This window comes from Ursus americanus, chromosome 8 (assembly GCF_024610735.1).
Source record: "Ursus americanus isolate L20-20 chromosome 8, mUrsAme1.1.p, whole genome shotgun sequence".
Taxonomy (NCBI): Eukaryota; Metazoa; Chordata; class Mammalia; order Carnivora; family Ursidae; genus Ursus; species Ursus americanus.
The window spans coordinates 5,224,029-5,246,149 of NC_142134.1; the positions used below are offsets into that span (position 1 = coordinate 5,224,029).

At 40.0% G+C, this 22,121-nt stretch overlaps 1 protein-coding gene across 4 annotated transcripts in view; it reads right to left on the bottom strand.

Moving 5' to 3' along the window:
- The window catches only part of METAP1 (methionyl aminopeptidase 1), a 78,749-nt gene extending 59,719 nt beyond the window's left edge, over nucleotides 1-19,030 (bottom strand). For 2 of the 4 annotated variants that reach the window (XM_045792280.2, XM_045792289.2), the window contains exon 1: nucleotides 18,806-19,030. In XM_045792280.2, the coding sequence (XP_045648236.1) occupies nucleotides 18,806-18,919 (114 nt within the window). In that variant the 5' untranslated portion in view covers nucleotides 18,920-19,030. The remainder of the gene's footprint in view (nucleotides 1-18,805) is intronic. The other 2 variants (XM_045792270.2, XM_045792261.2) reach the window with 1 other exon arrangement.
- Nucleotides 19,031-22,121: the final 3,091 nt, after the last annotated feature.

Sequence of the window (22,121 nt, forward strand, 5' to 3'; positions counted from 1 at the left end):
TCCTTTCCAGGATGAAAAGGTCAGAAGACCTGAAAGAGGATTCTTACAGAAACATGGAAACTGAGAGAATACCAAGTATTTTTAAATATACTAAAAAGAGATTTACAAAACCAAAGGAAGGGTTGGAGTAAATTAAAAATAAGTACACAGAGAGCTAAGTAAAAGATCTGCACGGGAAAGAAAAAGTAATCCCAATATAATATAATAGGTAAGACACGTAATGCCTACTATGTGTCACTATTCTAATTACTTTACAGATGTGAATTCTTAACAACCCTATGAGGTAGGTACTATTTATATACTCATTTTACAGATGAGAAAACTGAAACACACAGATGATAAATGATTATTTAAGTGGCAAGCAGGATACATGACTGCTGTCAAAACCACTTAAAAATCAGAAGATAAGCATATGGCAGGCAAGGGGTAAAACAACTAAATCTTCTTGCATTCCAGGAAACCGAGAGAAGGCCTGAGCCAAATCATCAGGACATAGCAATATAATCATGTTACTTAGAGATATGGAATTAAATGCCAAAATAATCTGTTTAAAATGCTGAAATAAAGATAAGTTCGTTCTGAGGACATAACGTACAACATGATGACTAAGTTAACAATACTGTGTTGTATATTTGAAAGTTGCTCAGAGCATAAATCCAAAAGTTCTCATCCCAAGGAAATAAAAATTTGTAACCAACGAGGTAATGGATATTATCTAAACTTACTGTGGTAATCACATTGCAATATATACATATAGCAAATCATTAAACTTGATACGTCTTAAACTTATACAAAATTAAGTCAATTACTTCTCAGTAAAATTGGAAAAAATATTGAAAGAAATTACGTGGTATGAGGATTATAGAAGATTTGACTCTAAGCCTGTCTTTTCAAGAATCAAAACCACATTCCCTATAATGCAAAGTGTAGATACATACACTAAGGCTCATCTCCTCCAGTCAGTATTGTAAGTTGAATGCCATTTTCTAGGTCCATGAAGAATCCATCTAAAAGACAAGTTGCTTTCTTATTCTGAGTTAAGGCATTACACCAATTAATACAGAATTAGAGCAACATATTTACACTTTCTGCTAATAGTGTGACTGAACAAGTTACTCTCAACCCCACAGCTGACTATCCCAAGTGGCAAAACTCACAGCCCACCTTTTCAGCCTCTTCCCTGGGGGACATGACCCTTCCGGTGAACTAGGCTTGAAAGACTGGAATCAAGAATATCAATCGGACTGATTGCCCCTTTCTTTCACATGGGTCTTACTTCCCTCCTAACACCTGTTGTATTCAGTGATTTACCCCCTTACAGGGGATATGTCTACACAGTCATCATTATTGGATCGTTCCAAGATGATGCTCAAAAGATAATGTTATTTATGACAGGACAACATCCAGAACCCAATCATCAAATCTTCCCGAATTTTAAATAAACAAAGATGTCTTGCTTCCAATAGCAAATGTTTGCCATCTGGAGTATGTTGAAGTTCCAAACGTTTTTCTTTTTACCCCCCTTGATCAAGGAACTCTTGTTAAAAAGAAATCTAGAGCAGTCTTCAGTATTTAAAGCAGAAAAAAGAGCGGCTCTGACTGAGAGAAGAGCAGGGAGCTGGTGCCATTCCCACTTGTGCCCAACTCCATAGGTATCTTTCAAAGCAATTAAGCTTAAATAATCAGATGCCCTCCTCTCCTCCATTCAAACCTCACCTTTCTTCAAGAGTACAGAAGATAATAATAACTGATTTTAAATACCATCTGTCCCTCAATGGGAACTGACACTTCTAAACCCTTTAGCAATTACTGCCTCTACAATTTACTTAACCTATTCCATTGTGATCTCTATTATTGATTCGATTCTCAGGTAAACCCTGGACAAACTTAAAGCAGTATAATTTTCTAAAGGAACCATATTTCAAAACCCTTCTACTCTATCCTCACTTCATGGTGGGCAGAGTAAAACAACCCAAAATAATATTTAAAGACTAACACTTAAATACCTCATAAGTATTCATAGAATATTTTTTCATGGGGCGCCTGGGTGGCGCGGTTGTTAAGCGTCTGCCTTCGGCTCAGGGCGTGATCCCAGTGTTCTGGGATCGAGCCCCACATCAGGCTCCGCTGCTGGGAGCCTGCTTCTTCCTCTCCCACTCCCCCTGCTTGTGTTCCCTCTCTCGCTGGCTGTCTCTCTAATAAATAAAATCTTTTTTTAAAAAAAAAGTATTTTTTCATATCTATTCTGAAAAGTCATAAGCTATGTAGTAATTACCAAGATTTAAAAATAATCACGCTTGATTCTACTTCAGCAAAGAACACTTCCAACAAGATAATGAACATACTCCTGGAAAAACACAACACACTTTACATATTTCAGACTACTTGGTATTTTAAAGAAGCTTACAATGCACTGGGGATCTACTCTGTCCCACTTAATTTTTCTCCCAACTGTATTTTCTTTTTTTTTTTTTAAGATTTTATTTATTTATTCATTCAACAGAGAGAGAGACAGCCAACGAGAGAGGGAACACAAGCAGGCGGAGTGGGAGAGGAAGAAGCAGGCTCCCAGCAGAGGAGCCTGATGTGGGGCTCGATTCCAGAATGCTGGGATCACTCCCTGAGCTGAAGGCAGACACTTAACGACTGTGCCACCTAGGCGCCCCCCAACTGTATTTTCAATGTAGCCATCACTGACTAACATTTTGAAATTTCACATTTATTGAAAAGCAGCTATCCAACTAGCCTTCTACTTTCCCCAGAGGATTTCAGAGTGCTTTATATTTGGTTCATGAAACTTACATCAAATCCCAACTTTTTAATAAGAGGACTAAGAGGATTATTCTCATTAAATAAACAGGGAAGCTATCTCATGGAACAGCTTAATTAGCTAAAGACTTGTATTTCAAGATATATGAGGGTTCAAGTAAACAAAGGAACTAAAGTATTCATAATAAACACCTCTCACCTGTATAAGGACACCCACCTTCCTCTTACTTGTTGAAGCCATGAAGCAACCTGGTCATAGCCTTCAAAATCACCGAGGGTATCAAGAACATCCCTACATCTCCTAATAACTTTTGATGGCTGAACAGTGCTCCTTCCCTAAACCACAATCTCGCTTTTTCTTCTCCCATTCATTACTAGAGTAGGACCACCCAAAACTATGAGTGACTGACTACCCATTCAGACTTCTGAATGCTTAACTGGGCAATCTTTCCCTCATCTCTGCAAAACATACCACTGACATAACTAAATTAGACTTAGAGTTCCCCAAACACACTTTGCTTTCCTTGCCACAAGCGGACCTATCTGCTGCTGACACTCCCCTTTACATCTCAGTTCTCAGAAGCTTTACCTACCCCTTCAGGTCAATTTCAAATGCTACCTTCTCCATATAGTGCCCACACCACACCCCATCCCACCCCCAAACCTAACAGGTCACATGTGCTTATCTGATACTTGTGTGAGAGCACTTTGTCTCGCTGCTTTATTCTGCACCTGTTTAAAAGCACCAAAGCGCTGTCTATTGATTACCTATTATAACTAGTTGTAAACCTTGAGTTTTCACCCCAAGAGAACATATTTTTTCTTTAGCACCAAAAAGGTCTACCAAGTTCAGGACCTGAGAGGAGATAGTGTGGTTCTTAGTCCCATCTACTATTAGAATCCTCTGGAAAGCTTTTCTTTAAAAATATTCATGCTGTTTCCTACCTCAAATTTAATCAGAATCTCCAAGGACAGGCTATGTAGGTGATTCTTATTTATTTCCAGGATTGTGTCTCACTGGAGAGCAAAAAAGTACCAAAAGGGTTAAGAGACTTGTGTTTTCATTTCACTGCTATAACACATCATTTCCTATTTTATTCTTTTTATCTAGTTAATCCCAACATCTCCCACCCAATTTGGGGCTTGACTGACTTGTCAAACTACCAAAACAGCTTCCCACTGGTCTCCCTACCTGGACCCTCTCTTGGTTTCAGCTCAGATCATGATCTCAGGGTGGTGAGATCCAACCTCATGCTGGGCTCCATGCTCAGCTGGGAGTCTGCTTCAGATTCTCTCTCCCTCTCCCTCTGCCCTTCCCACTTGTGCTCTCTCTCTCTAAAATAAAGAAGTAAATCTTTAAAAAAAAAAAAAGCTTATGAGATGCAGTTAAAGTGAAGTTTATAGCTATAAATTCATATATTAAAAAGGAAGAAAGGGGACATCTGGGTGGCTCAGTTGGTTAAGGAACAGACTCTTGGTTTTGGCTGGGGTCATGATCTCAGGGTCAAGAGACTGAGCCTTGGGGCGCCTGGGTGGCACAGCGGTTAAGCGTCTGCCTTCAGCTCAGGGCGTGATCCCGGCGTTGTGGGATCGAGCCCCACATCAGGCTCCTCCGCTATGAGCCTGCTTCTTCCTCTCCCACTCCCCCTGCTTGTGTTCCCTCTCTCACTGGCTGTCTCTATCTCTGTCAAATAAATAAATAAAATCTTAAAAAAAAAAAAAAAGAGACTGAGACTTGCATTGGGCTCTGCGCTCAGTGCAGAGTCTGCTTGGATTCTCTCTCTCCCTCTTCCCCTTCAAAAATGATAAAATAAATCTTTAAAAAATATTAAATAAAAAAATAATAAAAAATTAAAAAGGAAGAAAGATCTCAAATTAGTAACACTAACTTTACACTTCAGGGAACTAAAAGGACAAACTAAATCTAAAGCTAGCAGAAGAGAGGAAATGATAAAGATTACAAGAAATAAATAAAACAGAAAAACAATGACCGGGGGGGGGGGCGGAGAATCAACCCAACTAAGAGTTTAATTTTTTTAAAAGATCAACAAAATTGATGAACCATTAGCCAAATAAACTAAGAAAAAAGAGAGAAGTCTCAATTCACAAAAAAGAGGGTAAATTCCCAGTGCTTATATTCTATGAAGCCAGTGCTACCCCGATACCAAAGCCAGACAAAAGACACCACAAAACTATAGAACAACATCCCTGATAAATACTGATGCAAAAATCCTCGGCAAAATACTAGCAAACCAAATTCAACAGCACATTTAAAAAATTATACACATTGATGACATGGGTTCCTGGAATTCAAGGATGGTTCAACATATAAACAATCATCTGATTAGCATTTAAAAATCACCACTACATTAACAGAATGAAGGACAAAAATCACACTCCTCTCTATGGATGCAGGAAAAGCATTTGACAAGACTCAACAGTCTTTCATGATAAAAACACTTGTTAGGAACAGTAGAAACTACCTCAACATAATAAAAGCTGAAAGCTAACATCAGTCAATGGTGAAAGAGTGAAAACTTTCAAAGACCAGCAACAATACAAGGATGCCCCCCTCACTTCTATTCGACATAATATTGGAATTCTTGGCCTGAGCAATTAAGCAAGAAAAATAAAAGGCATCTAACTAGAAAGGAAAAGCAAAATTATCTTAGTTGACAAATGACATAATCTTATATATAGAAAACTTCTTAAAGATATTTAAGTGAAAAACCATTAGAACTAATAAAAACAGTAAAGTTGAAGGATACAAAATCAACATGCAACAATTGTGTTTCTATCACTAACAATGAGCAATCTGGAAAGGAAATTAAGAAAACAATTTCATTTACAATAGCATCAAAAAGAATACTTAGAAATAAATCTAATAAAGAAGGTGAGAGACTTATACCTCTAAAACTACAAAACATTGCTAAAAGAAATTAAAAGCACCTACAAATGGAAAGAAGTCCCATGTTTATGGATTGAAAGACTTAATATTGTTAAAATGTCAGTAATGCCCAAAGCAACCTACAGATTGAACACAATCACTATCAAAATTCCAAAGACTTATTTTGCAGAAATTCAAAAAAAATCTTAAAATTTATATGGAATCTAAGGGTCCCCAAACAGCCAAAACAATCATTTTTAAAAAGCACAAACTTAGAAGACTGACACTTCTTGATCTCAAACATACCACAAAGCTACAATAATCAAAACAGTATGGTACTGCCATAAAGATAAATACAGAGACTACTGGAATAGAATGGGGTCCAGAAATAAACCCTCGTAAATATAGTCAAATGACCTTAGTAGAGTGCCAAGACCACTCAATAAGGAAAGGACAATCCCTTCAATAAATGGTGTTAGGAAAACTAGATATCCACAAGCAAAAGACTAAAGTTAGACATTTATCTTATACCATATACAAAAATAAATTCAACATGGGTTAAAGACCTAAACATAAGGCCCCAAACCATAAAACACAGGGGGAAAACTTCATGACGTTAGATACAATGATTTCTTGAATGTGACACTAAAAAGAACAGATACACAAAGCAAAAATAAAGTGGGACTACATCAAACATTTAGACTTTTTTTTTTTAAGATTTTTTTTATTTATTTGAGAGAGAGAGAGCACAAGCAGCGGGAAGGGCAGAGGGAGAGGGAGAAACAGCCTCCCCACTGAGCAGGGAGCCCAACATGGAGCTTCATCCCAGGACCCTGGGATCATTACCTAAGCCAAAGGAAGACACTTAACCAACTGAGCCATCCAGGTGGTCCACACATTAAGACTTTTGTTCATCAAAGGACACAACTGACAGTGAACAGACAACCTATGGAATGGAAAAAGGTCTGCAAATCATGTATCTGATAAGGGGTTAATATCCAGAATATACAAAGACTTCTACAACCCAACTAGAAAAAAAATCAAATAACCTGATTAAGAAATGTCAATAGACATTTCTCCAAGAATGATTAAAAAAAAAAAAAAAAGGCCAACAAGCATTTGGAAAGATGCTAAATATCACTAGTCATCAGAGAAATACAAACCAAAACCCAATGAGAGATCATCTCATACACACTAGGATAGCTACTACCAAAAAAATTTAAACTACATTTTTTAAAAAACTGAAAATAACAAGTATTGGCAGGAATTTGGAAAAGCTGGAACCCTTGTGCACTGTTGATGGACCCGTAAACTACTGTGTAAGCCACAGTGGAATAATGCAGATGCTACGGAAAACAGTATAATGGTTCCTCAAAAAATTAAAATAGAACTAGTTAATGATACAGCAATCCATCTTCGGGACATATGGCCAAAAGAACTGAAAGCAGGGCCAAAGAGACAATTGCACAGCCATGTTCATAAGCAGCACTGTTCACATAAGCCAAGAACTGGGAGCAACGCAAATGTCCATCAAAGAATGAACAGATAAACAAAATGTGCTACAAACACAGAACAGAATACTCTGCAGCCTTAAAATGGAAGGAATTCCTGTCACATACTACACCATGGATGAACCTTGAGGACATTATGTTAAGAGAAATAAGCCAGTCACGGGGGCGCCTGGGTGGCTCAGTCAGTTAAGCGTCTGCCTTCATTCAGCTCAGGTCATGATCCCAGGGTCCTAGGATTGAACCCCACATTGGGCTCCCTGCTCAGCGGGGAGCCTGCTTCTCCCTCTTCTGCTCCCCCCCACTGCTTGCATGCATGCGCGCTCTCTCTCTCTCTGTCAAATAAAGAAAATTTTTTTAAAAAAAGAAAGAAAGCAGCCAGTCACAAAAGGACAAACACTACATGATTCCACAAGTATGAGGTATCTAAAATAATCAAATTCATAGATACAGAAAGTAGAATGGTGGTTATCAGGCTGGGAGACAGGAGCAAAGGAGAGTTCTTGTTTAAGGGGTTTCATTCCTGCAAAATGAAAAATTTCAGATCTGTTCCACAACAATATAAATATACTTAATACTGAAACTGTACATTTAAAAATGGTTAAGATGATAAAGTTTGTTTTTTTACCACAATAAAAAAAAAAGACACACTTAAAAAAAGGTTAAGTGATAAAACTGTATAGCTGTACGGGAAGAGCAATGACCCCATTTTTGTTTTAAAAAAAATAAAAACAGCTAACATTTGGGTGCATACTATATGCCAAGCTCTGATTTAGGCACTTACTATGTATTAATGCTGTCAATCCTACAACAACAACTCTAAGAGGTCAGTAATGCTATTACTATCCCATTTTACAGGTGAGAAAACTGAGACACAGGTTACTTAGCATGTCCAAAAAACACAGAGCCAGAGGGTTTTCTGTTTTGGTTGGTGTTGGTTTTTTTTAAAGATTTTTTATTTATTTGAGAGAAAGAGCACAAACGGGGTTGGGTGGTGGAAGGAGCAGAGGGGAGGAGCAGAGGGAGAGTGAGCAGACTCTCCACTGAGCAGGGAGCCCAATGTGGGGCTCGATCCCAGGACCCCAAAATCATGACCTGAATGGAAGGCAAACACTTAACTATCTGAGACATCCAGATGCCCCTAAAGCTTTATTTATTTGAGAGCATGAGAGCACATGCATATGCACACGTGCGGGAGTAGGGGGGTGGACAGAGAAAGGAGGAGAGAGAGAATCCTCAAGCAGACTCCCCACTGAACACACAGCCCAGTGAGGGACTCGATCCCAGGATCCTGGGATCATGACCTGAGCCAAAATCCAGAGATGGCCGCATAACCAAGTGGGCCACCCAGGCACCCCCCAAAGTCAGGTTTTAAATGCAGGCCCTCTTGAGACACCATCCATGCTCTCAACCTCTACGTAATACATATAGAAAAGTCTGGAAAGATAATAAACCAAACTATTAACATTCTCTTAGATTCTCTCTGATCATGATGCAGTTTTCACTTCATACGCTTCTATTAAATTTATGAAAAGATTATGTACTGTTTTTTATAATGAAAAGCAAAAAGAGAGATTGACATTTTCAAAAAGTATACTTAATGTAACAGCAAGGTCTCTGTCCCTACTAACCATGACTTTATTTACTTTTATCTCTCCACTACAGTAAAGCTACTCTATTTGCCATAACATGCTTTTGCAGCTTGCTTCTCTACTTCCATAAGCTAACCTTCCCCCAGAATACCCTCTCCTACACTCTAATGCACACCTTCTGATTTACCTTTTCACTTTTATTTATTTTTGTAATTTATCAAAATCCAGTTCTTAACTCACCTCCTTCAGGAGGCTTTCCTGTCCTTCCCTATACCACTTTTCACCTATTTAGTATGCTGCTTTGAAAAACTGCCCCAAAGAGGTTTTATCTGTATGATGGCCCTCACAGAGCCATCAGCAAAGTTCCTTGAATATGTTACTACTCCTTCTCCTACAGGCAAGGACACTCCAGTGGCATGAAATATACTTGGCACCGACATCTGGATTTCTACATCTGGATTTCTAAAGACTTTCCTACAAGAAACAAAAGCTCCTTAGAGAGAGGCCTGATTCCAGACCTGGGACGGGAAAATTACCAGGTAAGTCTGGTTTGTCTTGCGCCAGAAGGCCAGGAAGTAATCAGAGACTAATGCAGGAGGGTCAAAAGGATATAGAAGCCACTCTGAAAGTGGTATCACCAACCGAAACTGAGACAACCTGAACATCAAAAAGAATAAGGATTTTAACTTATTTTAATGTTTAATGAAAGAAGGGACACCTGGGTGGCTCAGTCGGTCAAGTATCTGACTCTTGAATTTGGCTGGGGTTGTGACCTCAGGGTCATGAGATGAAGCCCCACTTCCAGCTCCCCACTGAGCGTGGAGTCTGGTTGGGATTCTCTCTCCCTCCCCCTCTACCCCTCCCCCACTATGATCGCTGGCACGCTCTCTTACATGCTCTGTTTCTCTCTCCAGGCGGGGGCATGGAGGGAAAAAAAAATCCAAATGTCCCTATACTGAAAAATGAGGAAACTACAACAAACATTTGTGATCACTGGAAGTGACCAATATATTACCATTACACGTCTTTTGAGTAGGAATATTATCATTTTTAGGTAGAACATAGTTTACTAACCAGTTGATGAGGAAGAACTTCCTTAGAGGGAAAAAAAAATCAGCTAGTAAATGACAGAATGGGACTGGAAGGGGAATCACTATTTGCAACCCCTATTGAAATAATTACCAGGCAAGGATCATTACAGATACTAAAGCCACTTGGAGAAAGATCATTGACGAAAAGCCTATTCTCATCATGCCAGAGTATCACCCCACAGATTACACAGTCATTGCAAAGTGAAAGATGTATGCTTACAGTGGTGATGTGGCAGCAACCTCTTTAACCAAATGATCAAATTCAGGAGTGGGACAACCAGGCAATCTTCGTCTCCTAATGTGATACAACAGAACAAGACAACTGGCTAGTCTCTTTAAAGAGTCAGCATCATGAAATAAAGATGAGAGGACTCTTCTAAATTGAAACAGACTGAGAGACATGACAACCAAATGCTATCTGCGAGCTTTGATAAGAGCTTAATTCCAAAAAAATAACAAAAAGCAAAAACTACAACTCTTAAAGATGCCTGAGGGATAACTGAGAAATCTGAATAGGATTGACTGTTAGATGATGTTAGGGAATTCTTGTCAATTTTCTTAAATGTAATCATGGCATTGTAATTAAGAAAGAAGAATGTCCTTGTCATTAAAAGAGGCGTGCTGAATATTTCACGGGTGTGGTGTCATGTTGTCTGTGACTTACTCTCAAATGTTTCAACAAATACACAAATGCAATACACACATAAGCAGACAAAAACAAAGCAAACAGGTCAAAATGTTAATTTAGGTGATGAGTATACCGCAATTAGTTATTAATAGAATTTTTTCACAATAAAAAGCTAGGGAAACTTAATAAAGTTGTAAAATAAGTAAGGGGAAAAATAACTCCTTGTCTCTAACTTTCATTTAGCATCTCCTTGTGATTTATCTTTTTCTTAATTAAAGCATACTTCACATATTAGTTTCAGGTGCACAAATCTTGGTTCAATCACTTATCTTTTTTTAAAGTATTTCCTGTCTGTACAAGTAACCTTAAGTCCCTTGAGGACAGTTAAATTTTTACAGGTTTACAAATACGCAAATAGCCCAACCGACAAGTTATTCATAAGTAACACAAAAAACCAGTTTGATAAAAATCAAAACGTCTATTAATTTCAAGTCTTAGCAAGGATATGGAACAATATAAAGCTTTTGATGATAGGAGTGTAAGTACAATCACATTGGAAAACAATTTGGCAACATCAAAATAAAGCTGAACACATGCATATGCTAGGACTCGAGAAATTTTCTGATGGGTGTATGCCCAGGAGAAACTCGCACATAGGCACCAGGAATTAGGAATAAGAATATTTAAAGCAGCACTGGTTACAACAACAAAAACCTGGAACAACCCAAATTTCCATTAACAAAGAAATGAATAAACTATCATATGTGAATTCACTGGAGTATCATAAAGCAATGAAAATGAATGAACTAGAGCTACACACATGAACGAATCTCAAGAACATAATGTTAAACAAAGAAAGCAAGTTACCTAAGAATACTAGCAGTGATTTCATTAATAAAAATTTCAAAAACATCGAAGGTAAACAATGCATTATCTAAGGAATCAAACATACGGAAAAGAAAATGAATGTAGGGGCGCCTGGGTGGCACAGCGGTTTAGCGTCTGCCTTCAGCTCAGGGCGTGATCCCGGCGTTATGGGATCGAGCCCCACATCAGGCTCCTCCGCTATGAGCCTGCTTCTTCCTCTCCCAGTCCCCCTGCTTGTGTTCCCTCTCTCGCTGGCTGTCTCTATCTCTGTTGAATAAATAAATAAAATCTTAAAAAAAAAAAAAAAGAAAGAAAATGAATGTAAACACAAAATTCAGGATAAGCAGTTCCTCTTGTGTGGGGAACACACTGAAGCCTTCTGGTTTTACTAGTAATGTTCTTTTAATAAATGAGGTGCTAAGTACACAGGCATTTACTATATCATTTTTTTTAGATTCTATTAATGATTTACTATTAGTTTTTTATTCTACTCAAAATCTAATAACTGAGTAAAAAAAAAGATAATAACTGACTTTAAGGTACATAAAACCTCAATTCAAAAACAATACTAAATTATTCACATAATAACTGCACTTACAGTTCTCCACCATTTATTTAGCAGTGAACAATGCAAAGTGGTCACTATTCAAACAGTCAGACCTATCAGTAGTACCAATTAGCAAAAAAATGAGGAATAAAATAAATCCCTCCACCCAAAAAGCTATGCCCATTTAAGGAAAAAAACAAAAGCCATGCCACATCTAATGGCACCTACAGTTACCTAGTTTACTGAATGATTTAAGCTCATAGCTTGATGGATAAGACAAAGTAGCTTTCAGAATCCGATACAAAAGGTTGCCCTTTTGCACCTTTTATCAAGGCAGAATCGTTAAATACAGGTTCATAATATAGAGAAGTTTCTGTTGCCTCTTACTTTATGATGATAAGGAAACTGCTAACATCACAATTTCATTTATCTTTTATACCCTAACCACTAGAGGCCTGAGCCTATGACCCAAATAAATGCCACACTGGCGGACCCCAGCTGACAGGGTTTTTAAGAATGCTTTCCAACAGGCACGGCACACTCTAGTGTATCAGGAAGAAGTCCCTACTGAACCTTGCAATAAAACAGATGTTACTGGAGACAAAAACAGGAGAAAACTTTTTTTTAATGTGAGAACACTTTAACATGAGATCTACCCTCTTACCAAATTTAAGTCTCAATATAATTTTCCTTGTTGTAGGTACAAGGTTGAATAGCAGATGTCAAGAGCCCATTCATCTTGTGTGACTCAAACTTTAAGCCCATTGGTTAGTAGCTCCCCATTTCTCCCTCCTCCCAGCCTGTGGCAGCCACCATTACATTCTTCGATTCTATGAATTTGACTATTTTAGATAACCTCATGTAAGCGGAATCATACAGTATCTTTCTGTAACCGGCTTATTTCAGGTAGCACAATGTGGCATATTGCAGAATTTCCTTCTTTGTTAAGGCTGTATTGTATTCCACTGCATGTATATACCACAATTTGTTTATCCATTCACCCATCCATGGATATTCTGGTTGTTTCCACAATTTAGCCACCGTGAACAGTGCTACAAGAAGAGAACTTATTTGCAATGTATAATTTGAGGGAAGTATCACAGGGTCCTTCTACCAGGCTCAACTATAGCTGCCAACACACTGAGAAAAGAAGACCTAGCTTACAGAGTGTGTTGAATTGCTCTTTATTCAAAGCCACGCACAAGACTGATACCAATCAAAGAAATCGAAATAAAAAGACATAATTGTTGAGCTACGAGTACTACCTGCCCAAGCATGAACAAGCAAATGCCTCATGTTAAAACAGAGAGATAGGAGAGGTTCGGGATCAAGCAGAAAAGGTAATAATTATATTTATACTCCATTACATTAAAACTTTACTATGCAGAGATTTACGGTTGCTCTATAGAGTATGCCTGCCTATACTACATCTACTAAATGGGTTTGCTATTAATACCAGGGACAATTCCTCATTAGTATAGGAATTACCACACTATTGCTTCTCTCTTCTAACATCTAGAGCTAAGTATGTTCTTAGCTATGCGCTCATGTGTCTGTTACACCACCCCTACCAAATTTACTAAAACCAAACTAAAAATTTTGTATGTCAGGACACCTGGGTGATTCAGTGGGTTAAGCGTCTGCCTTCGGCTCAGGTCATGATCCCAGGGTCCTGGGACTGAGCCCTGCATCAGGCTCCCTGCTCAGCGGGGAGTCTGCTTCTCCCTCTGCCTGCTGCTCCCCCTGCTTGTGCTCTAACAAATAAAATCTTTAAGAAGAATAAAAATAAAAAAATAAAAATTCTGTATACCAAACATGAGATTCGCCCCCCAAAAAATGACTAGAACTTCTATCCACAAACTGTATGAACAATATAAGACCACATCTACTTCCACCAGCCCTTCAATCTCTAAAAACAACTGAGTTCAAGACTTGTTCAATTTTTGATTACCTACCAAATGACGTTTGCTTTTTACAAGTTCTACTGGAATACAAATATAACTATGCCAAAACCCCAGCATAACTGTTTATAAGTGTGTCAATGAAAGGATATCTCCACTGACCACCACAATGTCCTCTAACCAACAATGGTCTTTTATAAGATCAATGAGCTTTATAAGAAGCTATGATAGTTATACCCAATCACCTAACTTACAGTGGTACCTAGGGATGGTGTGAGATAATGCAAGGAATTGAAAGATAATCCCTATAAATACAAACTATAATATGGTAATATCTCCATCAATGATGAAGATGAGTTCCAGAAACACGCTGCATTATCAGGAACTTTGTTAGGGAAAGACAAAGAGTTTCAGAGGGCACAGTCACATTTCAAAGATGCTACATGTTGGAAGGGCAGTTCCTCCCTCAGTTCCCAACTCCAACCCCCAAGATGCCCAGCTACTCACTTTCTTCCTGGAGACCAAAATCATCACCTTACTTTGCCACTTTGCCACTGCCCCTTTGAAAGAATCTACTGCAAGAATTTGTTCAAAATTCCCATAAACAAACAGGAGCAGGAGTGGCAGGGATAGGCAAATGGATGAAGGGGAGTGGGAGATACAGGCTTCGTTTCAGAATAAGTCACAGGTATAAAAGGCATAGCATAGAAAATACAGTCAATGATACTGTAATAGTGTTGTATAGTGACAGACGGTAGCTACACTGTGGTGAGCACAGCCTAAGGTAGAGATGTTGAATCACTGCGTTATACACCTGAAACTAATGTTAACATTGTGTGTCAACTATACTCGAACTAAAAAACTTTTAAAAATGATGAAAAAGTTCTAAATACTGTGAGAATTACTAAAATGTGACAGAGACACAAAGTCAGCAAATGCTATTAGAAAAATGGGGCCAAGGGACTTGCTTGACACAGGATTGTCACAAACCTTCAATTTGTAAAAAACACAGTATGTGAAAGCACAATAAAACAGGTGTATATATGTCTGTGCATATACATATATAGGTATACCTATGTATACCTCCACTTCTAGCTTTCTTTAATTTCTCTCAGGAATGATATGAATTTTTTAGTGTAGAGATCTTTTGTTGCTTTTATCAGATTTTTCCCAGTTGTTTGATTTCCTTGGGTGCTACTATAACATCTTTCATAATTTTATTTTTCAATAGCTATTATGGAAAAACAAAAATTGCTTTTGTAATTTAAAAAAAAACAAAAATAAAATTTTCATAACAAATGGTAACTTCTCTCTAAACATTTTTAAACCTTCCTTATAACTGGGACGCCTGGGTGGCTCAGCTGGTTAAGCGTCTGCCTGCAGCTCAGGTCATGATCCCAGAGTCCTGGGATCAAGTCCTGCACTGGGCTCCTTGCTCCTTGGGGAGCCTGCTTCTCCCTCCATGCTGCTCCCCCCGCTTGTGCGTGCTCACTCTCTCTCTCTGGCAAATAAACAAAATCTTAAAAAAAAACTATAAGTGTAATAGTATTAGACCTGAGGCTACATGCATAATAAAACCACTCACTGAGCACTGTGCTAAGTACTTTGCATAGTCTCTTATTCACCTTCCTCTCAACTCCATGAAGAGGATACACCATTAGCCCTCTACTACAAATTTAAGAGAGAATTTGGCCAAAGATCTGGCAGCAAAGAATTAACCCCAAGTCAGTCTATAAACCCTGTCTACTTCCACTCATACTATACTCTTTAAAGTTCTTATATCTTATGAATGGTTACAAATCACTCAGGTCCTTCTCAGCTGATCCTTTACAGACAAGATAGCATCTACGCTGGGCTATTTACTAAGGGGCTTGAATGCTCTTTGCTTTCCTTCTCAGGCCCATCCACCTCTTTTCGTTGTTAAGAAACTGAGTGCCTATGGTGTACAAGGTAGAGAAAATGAAAATATGTAAAGCACAGACTCCATCCTCAAAATACTCTTACAGATTCCTAGGAACTAGGCCTAAGCTACTACACTATTAAAACTGGTAAACTACTATCAAATAAGAATGGACACTTCTATAAGGAAATACCATCAAACATCAGAAAAGCTCAATTTTCAAGTAAAAGGGATTTTACTCATATAAAGAACGAAAACTTTTCTTAAAATTAAACATCTTAGGGGCACCTGGCTGGCTTAGTCAGAAGAGCATGTGACTCTTGATCTCAGGGTTGTAAGTTCAAGCCCCACATTGGGTACAGAGATTACTAAAAAAACCAAACTTAAAATATAAATTAAGCATCTTAGATAAAAATATTTTTTACCTTAAGCATTAAACACAGCATAATACTAAAAAGACCTAACACCGAGAGGCACCTGGGTGGCTCTGTCGGTTGGGCATCCGACTCTTGATTTTGGCTCTGGTGGTGATTTCAAGGTCCTGAGACTGGGCGGGGCGATGGGCTCCCCACTCAGTGGGGAGTCGGCTTGAGGTTCTCTCCCTCTCCCTCAACACGACCCCCCACTAGCGTGTGCTCTAATAAATTTTTTTTAATGTTTAAAAAAAAAAAGGCCTAACATTGATTAAATTTACTAATGTGCAAAGTGTTTTACATACAATCACCAAAATTCTGTACTATCAATGGCCCCATTTTAAAAGAATGTAACATAAAACAGAGAAGTCAAGTTATTTGCCCACAATCACACAGCTAGTAAACGATGGAGTCATCATTCAACTGTAGTGTGTACCTCTCTATTCAGCCTTGTGATACATTTAACATTGATTCAAACATTCACAGCCCACCTACTGCATGCATAGCACTGTGCTGAGAAATGAGAGGGCAGTGAACAAGATAGCTTATTCATGAATCTCACCTTGTGATTAAAAAATAAATAAGAAAACAAATGAGATAATTACAGATTGTGTAAAATATTCTAAAGGAAATCAAGAAGGTGTTGTGAGAAAGTAACTGGGAAAGGCTTACCTCTGTTATGTTCTCTTATAGTTTTGTTCTCAAGATTGTTCCCACACAAGCTGGCCAGACAGCCAAGCTGGGGACCAGAGAAGCAGGCAGACAGAAGACAGAACACTCCTAGTGAAGATGACCAGAGAAGTGGCGAGGAGAAGCCCTAGTGTCAAGTTTTCACAAACGTGTTCGCATTTTTCCACAAATCATAAGGAGACAATGTTCTTTCTACTGAATAATACCATGCGTAAGAGAACATCACCTATGCCTGATGAATATGATTTCACAGTACCTTTTCAAAATCTCAACAGGTAGTGTCTATAACTCATTTAGCATTATAAAATGCAACCTAATTTTAAACTCAATGTAAACTACATTATTCCACTCATGGTACACAATTTCCAAAGCAAATTATTGGGTTTTTTGTTTTAAATCCAGGTCCCACACAGGCTTCAACAAATTAAAATTTGAAAATTATTTCAAAGAAATAGACTCATACCAGGTTTAGCATGCTGAGTAGTCCCAATGCTATTTTTAGAAAGAGCAACACTTCTCATGTGCAACTTTTTCCAAATGATACTAACAAGGTCAAGGAGCATATCCTATCTAAAAACAAGACCTATACAACATAGCTCTAAGATCTCTTATAATGGCTTATGTACAAGTGGTGTGACCGGAAGGATTTATTTGTACTTTACATACACCTTTATGTTTACAGACTTCATATTTTAAATATTCATATTACCTGTATATACAATTCTTATGTATTTGTTTTCATTCCATTCATTTATATTTGTCGTATGGCAGTGTTGCATTGTACTTACAGCCTTTAAAAAAAAAATGCTTCAGCATTTCACATTCACTGGATAATTTGAGCTCCAGAACAACCTTGTGAAATATGTAAGTAAGAGTATCATCTTCCCCTCTGCACAGTGGAAGGACTGGAGCTCAGAAAGGTTAGGGAACTTGACTAGTTCAAGATTGCACAGGACTTGGCAAGGGCAGGGCCCTGACCAGGCCTTCAGACTCTTTGTTCATGCTCTTCTCCTCCCCACAGGACGCTACTAATTTAATACCTGAACTTTCCTGTGTCTCTCTCTTCAGCAAACCTGGACTGTAACTAAGAGCCATACCACTGCTGCCCTGCCAATACTCTGAGTGTCCAAATGCAACCGGAACACTAGTACTTTTCAGTAAACATAAACACGAGCACACGTTTCAGTCAGGACCCCATTCAGTGCTGGGTTTGCTTCACTGCACAAAACTTATTAAAATACACCACGGCCTTAAAGCATAACCCTTAATGGAACTGACTTTTCACTCAGTGGGAAATTCTGTAAATGAGAACGGTGACTCATAGCGCTAACTTATGGTTTTCTATGTTAATAATTTTGGATGCCAAAGCAAAAGAATGAATTACAGACCCTTATCTATCCCCAAGCCCAAAGTTGCTTAAGTGTCAAAGCGCGGTAGTAAAACACAAGGAGAGAGGTGGGGCTGGAGCTAGCGTTCCTCCTCTCTGCGTCCCCGGGCAACCCACTCCTCAAAACCCAGAGGGTCTCTTCCGACCCCCAATCCCGCCGGGACCAGAGTGACTAACTACCCGGCCCTGCAACCCTCCGCGACCACGACCAGAGTCCTGCCGGGAGCTGCGACTGTGGGGACACGCACGGCTGAGGCTCCCCCTCCCCGGGCGTCCCCACCTGTCTCAGGTAGCCCGCACATCTGGCAGTCCCAGCAAGGGCAGAGGATGCGCGACGGGAACCCGCCCCTAAACGCGGCGCCCTAGGACCGCCGGGCTACCCGGGACAAGTCGCTTCCGCCCCCAGCCCACATGGCCGCTGGAAGACCGCGCCCGCGTCCGAGGGGCCCAGGATCCCCGGAGGCGGGAGGGGGCGGCGGCGCTGCGGCTAGGGGGAGGAGGAAGCGCGGCCGGCGCGCCCGGGGGGTTGGAAGAGGAGGAGCGCGTCCCAACCGGCCGCGAGGGCAGGCTGAGAGGGGAGGAAGTCCGCCGCCAGTGGCGGCGCCGCGGGGGAGCAGGCGTCTACCTGGGAGCAGAAGTACGAGCCCTGGATGCCCAGCTTGATGCAGGTGGGACACTGGAGCTTGGCCTCGCTGCTGCAGCCGTCGGTCTCGCACACCCGCGTCTCCACGGCCGCCATGCTGCCTGGCTGCTGGAGGAGCGCCTCACCGAGGAAGAGGAGGAGGAGGAGGAGGGAGGGCAGAGGAGGGGACAGAGGCCGAGCCGGGGGAGGAGCTCGGCCCGCCGGGCCTGGGCGCGGAAGCAGGAGGAGCGCCGGGCCGGCCCAGACCACGCTGCGCGCCCCGCCCCCGCCCCGCGCGCGCAACTGGCGCCCCGCCCCGCAGCGTTCGCCCCGCCTCCGCCCGCGGCCCCCGCCTCCCGGCGCCAGGCGCGCACGTGGGGGCTAGAGGGAGCTTGGCGGAGGTCTCCACCAGCTCCGCGCGGTCTCACGTGTGTCCCGGACCAGCGCGACCTCCTGGCGCCGGGCGGAGAAGGCCAGGTGCGGCCGGGAGGGAGGGCCCCTCATGTCTTGCGCTCTCTGTACTTACAGAGACAGCGCCCTGGTCGTGCCTTGCTGGCTCGCAGGGTCCTGAATATCCCCCACACTCACAGGAGGTTGGAAAGGGCGTCCCGCTCCTCTGCGTTGGTCACCCGGCAGCTCCTCGGAAAAGGAAAGTAATTCCCTTTTTAAAGTTGTTTCTCACGGATAGCGTCTGCTCTGAGGCCTAAGGACCACCACTCAGTCATTCACAGAAAGGGGAGCCAGAGAGCTGTCAGCTGAGATTTGCATCAGCCCTCCCTCGTGCCTGATTTTTTTTCACACAACCCCCCCTTCCCATTCATAATGTACAATGCTAGTGACAGTAACACTACGACTACTAGATATTCAATAAAACAATTTTGTATTATCCCAGTCGATTGTTTAAAAGGTGAGTAGGGAAGAATTGTATTAATCTTGAATCATCAGGGTTGAAAGGAGCTTTAGAGGTCATCTGATGCAACTTGTTGCCCAAATCTCTTCAACTACGTCCCAGATCTGCCATTTTCTAACTTGTGCTTGAATACCTCCTGTCACTAGGGAAGGGACCCTTTCCTAGTACTTACTGATCGTCAACTAAATGTTGTGAACTTCGTGTTATCTAATCCATATTTTTTTAAACAACATACTTAATAGAGGAGAAAAAGCCATGTTACTTTTATTTTTAATAAGTTTTGCTGGGTAAGCAATACAAACAATGTAATAAAATCAAATAAATTTTTTAAAAGATTTTATTTATTTCTTTGAGAGAAGAGATGGGGGAAGTTCTGAGGGAGAGGGAGAAGCAGGCTCCCCGCTGAGCAGGGAGCTGGATGCAGGGCTCAATCCTGGGACCCTGGGATCATGACCTGAATGAAAGGCAGACACTTAAGGGACTGAGCCCCCCAGGTGCCCCCAAATACACTTTAAAAGGTTAGACCTGAGCAAAAAGAAACCAACCAGTAAATATATATGTGTATAGGTGTATATGTATAAATATGATACATATGTGTGTATATATATAAAATATTTTTTAACAAAAACTGGGCCATACCATGCAGTCTTTAGTTACTTGCTTTCTTCAGTCATTGTGAACCTCCTTTATTGTCATTAAATATGGTATAATTTAATATATTATTATTGATTTAATTATAATTAAATCATTAAATTTTGACTTAATTATAATAAATTAAATTTACCATATAATTTTAACATCTGCATAATATTCTTTTGTATGGATAGTTTACTGACCAAGTTCACTAAAAATAGGCATTTAAGTTATTTTTAATTGTTACATATTATAAGCAAGGCTTCAGTGAATACTCTTTTAGCTAGAACTTTGTGTACATCCTTATTTACTTAGGATATATTCTTTTTTTTTTTTTTTTTTTTAAGTAGACTCCACACCCAGCATGGAGCCCACTCTGGGACTCAAACTCACAACCCCAGACCAAGGCCCAACCTGAGACCAAGAGTGGGATGTTTAACTGACTGAGCCACCCAGGTGCCAGGAAGATATGTTCTTAAAAAGTGGAATTACTGCATCAAAGGGTTGTCACTATTTATTTTTTATAATATAATTTGTCAAATTTTCCTTTAGAAAGTGTATACAAGGGGCACCTTGGTGACTCAATCGGTTAAGTGTCTGCCTTCAGCTTAGGTCATGATCCCAGGGTTCAGGGATCAAGCCCCAGGTAGGGCTCCCATGGAGCCTGCTTCTCCCTCTCCCTCTGCCTGCCGCTCACCCTGCTTGTGCACTCACTCTCTTGCTCGCTCTCTCTCAAATAAATGAAATCTTCAGGAAAAAAAAGTGTATACAAATTTACAATATGGTCAGAACAATTCTGACATATTATTTCCTGAGACTTTACTAGTGCTAGTTATTACCTATTTTTAATGCTTGTCATTTTGATAAATGGAAAATTGTATCTTGTTTTTTTATTTTATATTATAATGAGGCCAAACATTTGTCTCTGATTATCAGCATTTGTACGTTTTCCTGTATGTGTTTGCTTTTATTTGTCAATTTTTCTTTTTTGCAGAACAATACTTAAAAAAAGCCAAGACAAATTAGCCACAATACCATCACCTAAACACATTGTTCGCCTTGTCCTTGTCACCTTCAGTCCTTATCCATGTGCATATTCAGTGTTTACTATTTGCAGTTACTGATAAATTTTTTTATTCTACATTTTCATATAATATTAGGCCACGGATTAATCTTCGATTTAGGAAAAACACTAAGTTCTATTCCTTTCCTACATGACAGCTCTTTATGTGTTTGAGACTTTCATGTCTTATGGTTTGTCAGTCTTAACAGCATCCCCTTTTATCTTCTAGTGTGTTTAGATCCCTTGCAATCTTTCTCCGTCTAATCTGGAGGAATTCCAGTTTGTTTTCCCCTGATGGGTTGTGTTCAGATTAAGCTAATCAAATAGAAGAACAGGAATTATTGAAAATTCTAGTCCAAAAGACCCTCGGGGTTCTTCTCAGGCAAGGGGAGACTGGAAACTCTCCTTTTGCTGGCTGTCTGCTTTGGAACTGCTGTGTCCTTGCACCTTTAGGCTGTGAGGCAATTAAGAACACAGATGTTGCATTAAGATAGGCAGACCTCGGTTGAAACCCCTGCCTCCAACTCTTCTTCTTGAGTCATGTTTCCATAAGCAACTTGTTTAACCTCATTTTCCATATTTGAAAAACACCGGCTAGAGTACTTACCCATAGAGTTTTATGCTAATTACATTGGATAGATTTTGTGAAGTGCTTAGGAACCCCGTAAGTGATACTTAGACTTGCTACTAGGTCCTCCTTATTTGGTCCTCCT